The 10,376-nt window shown below is 41.4% G+C and overlaps 1 protein-coding gene across 1 annotated transcript; it reads right to left on the bottom strand.

Annotated features, from left to right (window-relative positions):
* Positions 1–4,900: 4,900 nt before the first annotated feature.
* On the bottom strand, positions 4,901–9,935 carry fgf8a (fibroblast growth factor 8a). The gene is made up of 5 exons (XM_046070934.1): positions 9,904–9,935; positions 9,760–9,796; positions 8,720–8,900; positions 6,756–6,862; positions 4,901–5,185 (listed from the first exon to the last, which is right to left on the bottom strand). The coding sequence occupies exons 1-5, from the start codon at positions 9,933–9,935 to the stop codon at positions 4,901–4,903; spliced, it is 642 nt and encodes a 213-aa protein (XP_045926890.1).
* Between the last annotated feature and the right edge of the window lie 441 nt (positions 9,936–10,376).

Genomic DNA, 10,376 nt, shown 5'->3' with positions numbered 1-10,376 from the left:
TCCAGCCCTAGACAATTTCATTATACACCAACATTTGTGTTCTCTTTGTTGACATCGCTGCCACAGATGCAAGTGAATATATAAATGCTACTCTCGTAATACAGAGAAATTAATTCAGCTATAAGGCTGATGAAGTGGGCAATAGACGTAAATGTTTCAGTTAAAAGGCCAATTTGTTTTGTTTCACCTAAGCCGACCTGTCTCCCAGACATTCTGTTTATATATTACCACTATTTGTTTTTCCCATTACGTTTTGAATGGGAACATCATTTCTGCTTTGATTATGTTCAAATGTTCAACATTTTTCATTGTGTAATGTCTTTGATGACACATTTATGTCACAGGGAGATGCTCCAGGTGGGTGTACAAAGCGCAGGGCTTTGACACTAGAGACTGGAATTTCTCATCCTGATTTCAGCATGTGGTTAAGTTTAAACAACAAAGAACTTTGGTTAAGGTTAGGGAAAGATCGAGGTTTGGGTCAAATGCTACTACAATAAACATGTTGTATGTTTTGCTGTTGTTTTATAAAGTCTTTCACCGAGTTATTTCCATGACTTTAACCAAGTGCTGTGAGTGCTTAAACATAAACATATACATATGTTTTTACATGAACATATATACTGTATATACACTGTCCAAAATTATAAACGCAACACTTTTGTTTTTGCCCCCATTCATCATGAGCTGAACTCAAAGATCTAAGACTTTCTTTATGTACACAAAAGACCTGTTTCTCTCAAATATTGTTCACAAATCTGTCAAAATCTGTGTTAGTAAGCACTTCTCCTTTGTAATAATCCATCCACCTCACAGGTGTGGCATATCAAGATGCTGATCAGACAGTATGGGGATTGCACAGGCTGGCCATAATAAAAGGCCTATCCAAAATGTGCAGTTCAGTGTGCAGTTTTCTTCATATATATATATTTACAAATAAAAAGTGGGTTAACTAAGTATAATATATACTTATATATATATTACACAGACCTATAGTAAACACTTTTTTATTGGATTTTACACTGAATAGAAACAGTTCTGCTTTACTGCATTGGGTGTCTGTGTATGCTTGTTTGTCAGCATGTATACATTTACATTTATTCATGCTTTTATCCAAAGCGCCTTACAATTGCTATACATGTCAAAGGTCGCACTGAGTAACTAGGGGTTAAGTGTCTTGCTCAGGGACACAATGGTGGATGGGTCACAGTGGGGAATGGAACCCGGGTCTCTCACACCAAAGGCATGTATTTTATCCATTGCGCCATCACCACCCCATGAAGAGTCTGCCAACCCTCGTCGACATGGGCAGATGATGACCTTTAATGCAACCCGCACCCAGTTACCCACCATCGAGAACATCTATTACAAGTGCTGCCTGGGCAGGACAAGAAACATCCTCGGTGATGCCTCCCACCCTAACCATGGACTTTTCACCCTCCTCCCAGGATCCTACGCTGTCACACCAGCAGGCGCAGGGATCGCTTCTTTCCTGAGGCTGTGACCCTGCTGAACACCACACCTTCAATCTAATAGCACCTTTGCACTCATACTGCACTGCTCACAGTACTTTAACGTGCATGTTATTTGCACTATTCATATTTTTGCACAGACTGAACCCCTTCATGCTTTGGATGCAGACATCACCAGAGTTAACTGACTGAATTACCCACAACTCAGTGCAAATCGGATGTGACGCAGTTTTTCCAAATTCCAAATGAAAATACAAAAACACTGTAGAAAATTCGAATTTACAAACTCTAAGGCAATATGATTACAAAATGTCTAAAATGTGGAAGGAACAGATGCTACATAAGAGACATCAAACCTTTCCACGGAGACAGTACAATATGATATGTAAAAAATACATTAAGATAGATTAAGCAGTGTTGATCATAAAATACCTGCTGATCCGATTAATTTTTGTAGACATTTCATTGAAACTGGGTGGATTCCTTATATATTTAACCTTATGAATAAAGAATTTGGCTAAAATGAGCAAAACATTGAAAATGAGGTCCAATATTGTGCCTTCTAAAGGGACAATAATATTATTATGATTTAAATGGTTTTGCTACGTAACCATTCCATGAATTGTTTCCAGAACAACAGGGCTTGAGAGCATGACACAAAGAGAAGTTGTGTTGTTTCAGTATCACCTTCACAGAAAGCACATTCATTGCTGTTAAACCAAATCTTTCTAAAATAGGTCACTGGCAGAGCAGAAATCATGCATTACTTTGCAGTGAATTTCTTTTGTTTTTGGTGGAAGCGAGTGTCTGAAGAACTTCATTCTCAGTTTGAATACTTTTGGTTGGTCAGAAATATTCACTATATGATTTTATTTTTTACAAGATTCCATTTATCAAAAGGTCTGGGGAGATGAGATGGGGACTGAGAATACAAACATTTAAATTAGCTAGGAAAGAGATTTAACTTCTTTCAGATTGCAATTAAATTCATATTTACAACAGAAATCACTGTAAGGGAACACATCCCCAATTGCATCTAACTATTTCATTACACACCAAATGTTCCTTCTACCCAGTTCCCATAAAACAGATTTTCTTTTGCAAAGTATATATCTCTTGATCCATTATGGTGTATCATGAGGTGTAAAATTATGATACAATGGTACAATCATTTCCAAAAACCTGTTGGTGGTATTTAGAAAGCTTAAGAGGCAATTTGGTGACATTGTCACAATGTTAAAAAAAATCTAATAATACATAAATAATATTTTAACTGAACAAAGCCACCCTGTCCAATACAGTTTAGCGGGGCTGTGTATGGTTAAGGCTGCTGACTTCTACAGTGGCTTTACAGAAAACAGCAAGACAGTGATGGATAGCTGACCACATACAGCTAACGAACAAACAAGCTGACATTATGTAAACACTAAATTGATTATCTGTAGTATAGATTGAAGGCTGTTAGATTTGCAGAGTTTGCCTTCATGCTGCAGTATTTAGCAGCTGAGGCTAGCATAGTTATTACTAATAACTCACCTGCTATTGGCTTGTACACAGAGCTCTTGAATTCACTCATATACAGCAAAAAAAACTTAGAAAAAAGGCTATTGTTCAACATTTTTGGAAACATATTATTATTATTATTATTATTATTATTTGCTGTCTTTCTAACATGATATTGATCTCATGTGGAGTCAGGATATAGTTAGTTAAAAAACTGCTACCCCACCTACCAACACCTCTAAAGCTCACTGATTAACATCCATCCATCGTCAACCACTTATCCTGCGTACAGGGTCGCGGGGAGCTGAAGCCAATTCCAGCTGACATCGTGGGAAAAGCGGGGTACACCCTGGACAGGTCGCCAGTCCATCGCAGGTGTTTAATCTGTACACAGAAATTTTAAATCAACAATTTATGTTTTTAGTTGGAGGTCATCACAGCCAAATGTGGCTACTTGCCCTGTAGCTGGAGATGCAGCATACCAGTGCTTTGTGGACAGATGTTGTTCGTCAAGAAATGGTATTGTAATTCGAAAGTACATACTATAAATAAGTACATTCCACTTACTTTTGTGAATTTCCACCTTTTTAATTTTTAGCTTCCCTTCGAGGAAGCAAAATATTTAATAATTAGTGTGCACAGATTACTAATTTGTTCCTTTGAATTAATCATTTGTGCACAAATGAACAGAACATGGCATTAAACATGTTGTATTTAATCCAAGCTGCTCATTTCGATGATATAGTCCATTTTTCTTCAGATTTTGTTGCTACAGACATTGTGTAATCCTTTAAACACATCCCTAAAACACATCTTAAAATATTAATCTATGATCATGAAATAAGTCATTTGTGCATGTTTTTTTTTTATTTCCTCCACAGGATGTTACAGGTACGGGTGCTATCAGACTCGCACTAAGCTAAAATGTATTTACACACAGCTAAGTATGTACGCGTAGAGGATAAGACTGGTCAGCAAACTTGTGTGTCTTTTTAGGGTTTTACAAACAGGTCCAAAGCAACCATGTACCAAACAAGAGTTTAATATCAGTATTTTAATGTACATTTATTACACATTTTAAATAAATATTCCATCCTTAAAATTATTTTACACATCCTCAAATAAAAATATATTTATATATGTATAAAAACAGACATTCAGGGGGCAACAAGAACACAAGAGGGTGAGGGGGAATGGGTGTGTCGAGGGGTTCCTTACACTTCAATGCATTTTGTACACATCAACATTACAGTCAGAACAGGAAACCTGTGATTATCAAATGTAGCTGCCACATTGTTCCATCAGATGCTGTTAAAGCTCTGTTAGCTTGAGCTGTGTGAGAAAGATACAGAATGATCCCAGTCAGGATGCAGCATCTAACAAAAAGCTTAAACACTGCAGCGTTACCACCACGTGTTTATGCAACGTTTACTGAACCCTGGCACTCTCCAACGCAGTGTGTGACAGTTTGTGTCTGTGAACGCAGCGTTCCCTGGCAGTGCGGTCACTCAGGGCCCTTCAAGTCTCCTTGAGCAGCAGGCGAGAGTCCAAAAAATGACTCCAGTGGTCAAAATGAAATAAAATAAAACAACACAACGCACTCTACTAAGATGTCCCCGATAAGTCAGACAATGAGTTATGTGCATCTAAAGACAAACTTCTCTTTATGTTTTGTTTTTTACACAGGTCAGTACTAAGTCTGGTGTACAAAAATAGATTTCTCATTTTTTTGTCTATGTACAGCTTTTTTTTTACTTCGAGAAAAATAGAAAAGAAACCACATATTAAGATATAGTAATGCTCAGTATAAAAACTTCTAGAGGTTGTTTTTGAAGAGCAGAGGAGTGTGTCGGCTGCTGGTAATTCAGTCAGTCTCTCAGTTTCTCCTCTTTCTCTTTCTGTCTTTTCTATCTCCCTCCCCCTCCTCAGTGCTCTGACGAGTATCGTGTACGTTTAGTCCTTTGACTGAAGGGGTAGTGGATGAAGTCGAAAGGGCCGTGGTGGCTTGGGTGGGAGGGCTGCTGCCCCTTCGGCAGCCTCTTCATGAAATGGACCTCGCGCTGGTGCTGGCGCGTCCGTGAGCCTTTCCGTGGCCTCCCGCGGCGGGTGAAGGCCATGTACCAGCCCTCATAGCGGGCGTTTCTCAGCGCAGTGTAGTTATTCTCCAGAACGATCTCTGTGAAGATACAGTCGCGGCCTTGTCCGTTTGTCTGTGGAAACACACACAGAAAAACAGTTAGTGGGGATGTTCAGGGAAGACTCCTCGATAAAGATTTACAGATGGGAAATATCAGATGTATAAAGGCTTCCCTGTGCAGCTTGTCCCCTGCACACACACACACACACACACACACACACACACACACACACACACACACACACACACAGCCCTCCCCTCATACATGCAGCATATGCTACAGTCATTACAGATCAGAGAGAGGGGGATGACAGTAAGCGATGACTCTTCTCCCCCTTCAGAAAACATCCAGCAGCCCTTGTGGGTCAGTAGCTGCAGGACGGATCCTCCAGCCATAAAGCCTTAATCAGCCTCCAAGTGTTACTTTCACTCCTGGTTGAATCTCCTGTTGCATTTGTAGCTAAATTTACCGGAACAGGTCTGCTTGAGTTGAATAACAATCAATAGAATACATCTCTTAAATACATCTCAGCAGTCCTCTGCTGTCCTGTTAGTTCAGGTTGTTGACTTTGGACACCTCAGGGATGAGACCCGTGAATAAAAAGGTGGGTGAAGTACGGCCTCTGGTTGGTGATATCACAAAACAGTATACAATTTCTATCAGTAAGAAAATGTCAGGTCAGCTTAAACAGCATTAGCTGGACTTGGACTTGCTTACAGTAACAAGCTCCCACCTTTTAGGACAAAATAGTAATAGTTAAAAATAGTCCTCATACACCCATGTGCACACAAAAGACACACTCGCTGTCCATTCTTTCTCTCTTCGACACACACAATCACACTGGGGCCGGCGCAGGCTGTAACTGGGCTGTAACTGGGCTGGTAGCTCGGGGCAGATGGCGTACGAGGCAGGGTGCTGGGTGGGCGGAGGGGAGTGTGTGTGTGTGTGTATCTGTGCGGGGGGGGGGTTGCAGAGAGGCTGGCAGCTCTGTTTATTAGCTGTCACAGTGAGAGAGGGGCACTGAGACAGCCTCAGCCTGAAACACACACCTACACACTCAGCAACGGATACACATCTGAGACACTGAACCCTAACCTGGAGCCTAATGTTAGTGAACTCCAGCTTAAAGGCTTCAAAACAACAAATCATGTCAGGCCAGCTTTCATGTACACGCTGATTATAGACGGAAGGAAAACACAAGAATTATGTAGCTGGTCATCTTCTTCAAGTCATGACAGCACCGAAAACACACACGCAAACCAACAATGTGTTGGTCAGTCTCAACACTTCCTGACTTCCCCACTGCTGTCTGTGGCTTTCAGCACCAAGCCTGTTGGTTCCTACTGCAGATGTTCACCTTTAAAAAACAGCTATATATTTTGTTTCATTTTTTTAACAAAGGTTCAGTAATTTCCTAAAACAGCTGCTCACTGTAGTATTTAATAAACGTTAACGAAACAGGAGGGAATACTGTTTGTAGGGGACTACTTTCAGCTGTGGATAATCCCAGCTAGTTTAAAAGCACGCTCATTTTCACTCCTCTGGCTGTGCTGCTACAACCACTGACATTTTGACATCAGCTACAATAAGCTGGCCAACCATCCCCCTGCTTCGGCTGGTTTAGATCAACTTTTCCGCTCACCTTGCCGATGAGCTTCCCCCTCTTGTTCATGCAGATGTAGAAGCCCGTCTCAGCTCCCTTGATGCGCACTCGGCTCCCAAATGTGTCCGTTTCCACAATGAGTTTAGCTAAAGAAATCAAAAAGAAAGAGTTTTGTTAGCCGGGTTGGTCAAAGTCTCATGTGATTAAACAAAATGTGTATTTTTTTGGAGTCTGTCTGAAATATTCTTTCAACATTAAAACCTGAATGAATCAACGGTGTCTGTGCACACGCATGTGGGCATAGACATAAAAGCATTGACAACACAAGCAGATATTCCTGAGTATGTTTTTCCAAGCACGCATACTCTCTCCCCTCACACACACACACACACACACACACACACACACTTTCATACACCAAAAGCTGTGGGACCATTCCTGGGATTTATGCAAGCTGAAATTCTTGCAAAATGATAAAACCACGTGTCTCTTAATTCTTTGAAAGCTAAAGAGGCGATCCTGGCAGGCCCATCAGATCTGCACTGACCTCACACATAAAGCTCCACATTGGGCTCTCTAGCCTGAGAACTACCAAAAAGAAAATGGACAGTTCACAGAGCATGACTTCATCATTGCATTGCTTATCAAGAAGACAAAAAAACAAGGCAATGTCAATGTTAATTAACCTTTGCAGAATGACAGGTAGTATATATCTTTGGGTCATTTCCAGTCCCTGCACTAATTTGAGACTCTCATAGATTGTGATCCAGAACATTAAAAACCAGAAGATGACCTTTTATGAATTCCATTTTAATCCACGTTGTCTGATAAAACTGGTTTCATGGCGTAGGCCACGGGGTTATGGAGGCCTCTGAGGATGGTCATGGCCTTTTCCAACACCTGAGCCCCAGTACAGACAGCAGCTGCAAACACACCGTTATTGTGTGGAGTCCCTGTTCTGTATGGAATTCAGTTTACTCTAAAAACAGCAAGCACTTTAGGCCAGAGTGGCAGCAAAGCTCAAAGAGGCCTGTTTGGTTCTGAGGCTGGACGGAGTGGGGTTGAAGGTGGGGGTGGAGAGGGGAGAAGGAGCTATGCAGGAAATGTTCAGGAGGTTGAAGTAAGATGACTTCTAATGGCTCTTCCAGACGTGCAGGATCTCTGGAGGATCACCTCCAGCACCATCTACAGTCCACCAGACAGTTTCTCTGAGCTCTGAACCTCTTCCCCTCCAGCCGTACGGACAGAGATCATATATGGTGCAAAGAATGATCACCTCCAACAGTCAGCTGGTTGATTAAGGGTCAAAGGTTTCCAGAAAATGTTGATAATAATCACTTTTGTCTGGAAATGTCAGCATCTTGAAACAAGACAGAACTAGATAAACTAACTAAATAAAATGAAAGCATTGAAATGAAATATTTGTCTTTAAAGGTGAGATATTTTTGTTCATTTTTATATTTCAATTTTTTTTGTGCTTTAAATGCTTCAGGCCCTGAGAAATGGCAGCCCCTGCTTCACTAGTGTGATGATATTGGCCTTGAGCCACGTTTGAGAATAATTTCAATCACAGGCAAAAAAGAAATTTAAGCCTGGAAAATAAATTGCAAAAATAAATACAATAATAAGAATACATTTTTAGAAATAAAAATTAAATAGTATACATTTGATGGCCAACTGGAATAGAATGTGACAAGGAGAAATTTTTCTATTTGCTAATTGCAAGGCCAAATATGATCAAACCGCTTTTTGTATTTACTGAACGGACACTGAAGTGAAATATGTCTTCAGGTGAGTGACGAGTGACGTATGAGAATAACATGAAATATTTCCAGATTACTCTATACACTGATGCAAAATTTTAAGAAAAAACGTACAATTTAAAAACCAACCGTCAGACTGATCCACCTTCCCCTAACATGTAAAGGGTCTGATGATGATTTTTGATCGTGGGTAGCACAGAAGGAGTTCGTGTCTTTAGTGATTTGCTGAGCTTCTCTTACCGTGCACGTCTCCGTCCTCGGCCATGGCGTTGATCTTCTTGTTGGGCAGGACCTGCACATGCTTGCCGCTGGTCCGGCTGTACAATTGGTAGACCCGGATCAATCTGCGGCTCACGCGGTCCGTCACTTTGCTCTGCTCGCTTACATGCTGCGTGAAATTAGGCGGGGACTGATTGGTTACCTGTCAGAAATTAGACGTCATCACAATAATCAGTATGTGTACATTTGTCTTTTAATTGATTGATTTATTTTTTTTACTGACATTAAACTGCGCAAAGGGAGAAAAAACATCAACCCGAATGTCTTTCTTCAGTTTACTGTAGGAATGATTTAAGCACTTAGGCACAGAGGGAAAATATATCCTAACGCAACAACAGCTTGTTGTTGTTTTTTCCCGAGTGACAAGTGTAACAACTTCCAGCAGAGATGCTGCCAAATGAAATTAACAGCTTCCAAAAAAGACGCACGATGTGATTACAGGTTGTGCGTACAGGAGAATGTGCTCCACAGCGCACAGCAAAAACACTTTATGAACGCAATAAATGCTCGACTTCTCCCTCTCCATTATGTGGATAAACAGAACGTCTACCTTAACTTTATACTAAGTCTGAATTTTTATTTTCATTTTATTTCAATCTTTCTATCCGCCGCGCTCCGCTGTGATGGAATGACTGCTGCTGACGGAAACATTGGCCCTGGTTACTTTGAACCCCACGACATTTTTCACAAGACTCGCAAGCATTTCCCTCTGCCCCGATGCCCCGTCTGTGTCCGCGCGCCCTGTGCCAGGGCCGGTATGTTCATCTGCAACCTGCCAGCAAGCCGCGCGCCCCGCTGCCCGGCGCACCGTGGGAGCCATCCGATATTGTTGTATCACATAATGTTATGATGATCCCTCACCTTTCCTCCGCGCATCACAAGACTGAACCGCCATATGCTTTACAGATTTGTGAAGCTAATCCTTAGTTTTACGCGCCCAAAACGAAGAAAACGAACATCCTAAAACATTTATATGAAAAGAAAAGAAAGCAGTGACATACCTGAGCATAGTAGCAGAATGCAAATAAGTGTAGAAACCTGCAAAAGAAGAAGAAGAACAACATGTATTAGGTTACTTCGGAGCTGCGTGGAGCAGCATTGCAACAGTGCGTAAAGAGTGGAAGTGAGGGAGAAAAGGCACTCACAGATAGCTGAGTTTGGATGGGATGGGTCGCATGTTGGATGGAGGTGAAATGTTCAGCTTATGTTGTTAGAAATCAAAGTCCAGAGATTTCTCCGAAATCCACAAAAATATCAGAGGTGCTGACAGAGAGGCTCATGCACGCACAGTGGACACATTCTTCATCAAATCAGTGTCCATCACAGGCGACCCTGCCCCGCTGACAAAGCGGAATAGAAGTGATGAGTGATAATTTGTCAGTAAAATGAAGTGTCTGTCATAAGGCCACACAAGGTCTAAGTGCACTTGCAGAAGCAGAGTTGTGCGTTGGAGTTTTGGGGAAAGCGCAGCAGAGTTTTGTTCTCCTATCTTTCACAAACAAGTTCGTCCGCGCTGTCAGACTGCTCCTCCTGGTTTGTAATCCCTGTGGTACTCTGCGGCCTTCAGGTGTGTGTGACCCAGCTGTAGAGGAGGCTCGGACGGGCTCGGGCTCCTCAG

The sequence above is a fragment of the Micropterus dolomieu genome, linkage group LG15, assembly GCF_021292245.1.
Source record: "Micropterus dolomieu isolate WLL.071019.BEF.003 ecotype Adirondacks linkage group LG15, ASM2129224v1, whole genome shotgun sequence".
Lineage (NCBI taxonomy): Eukaryota > Metazoa > Chordata > Actinopteri > Centrarchiformes > Centrarchidae > Micropterus > Micropterus dolomieu.
The sequence above is the reverse complement of the archived record's forward strand: the minus strand, read 5'-3'. Positions and strand labels throughout refer to the sequence as shown.

What these genes read in the sequence shown, in the direction of transcription:
- fgf8a (XM_046070934.1), bottom strand. Translation starts at nt 9,935, where the DNA reads ATGCGACCCATCCCATCCAAACTCAGCTATCT. An exon ending in CCATCCAAACTCAGCTATCT is followed by an intron (nt 9,797 to 9,903) that starts GTGAGTGCCTTT and finishes CTTCTTTTGCAG; the next exon opens with GTTTCTACACTTATTTGCAT. An exon ending in CGAGGACGGAGACGTGCACG is followed by an intron (nt 6,863 to 8,719) that starts GTAAGAGAAGCT and finishes TGATTTCTTTAG; the next exon opens with CTAAACTCATTGTGGAAACG.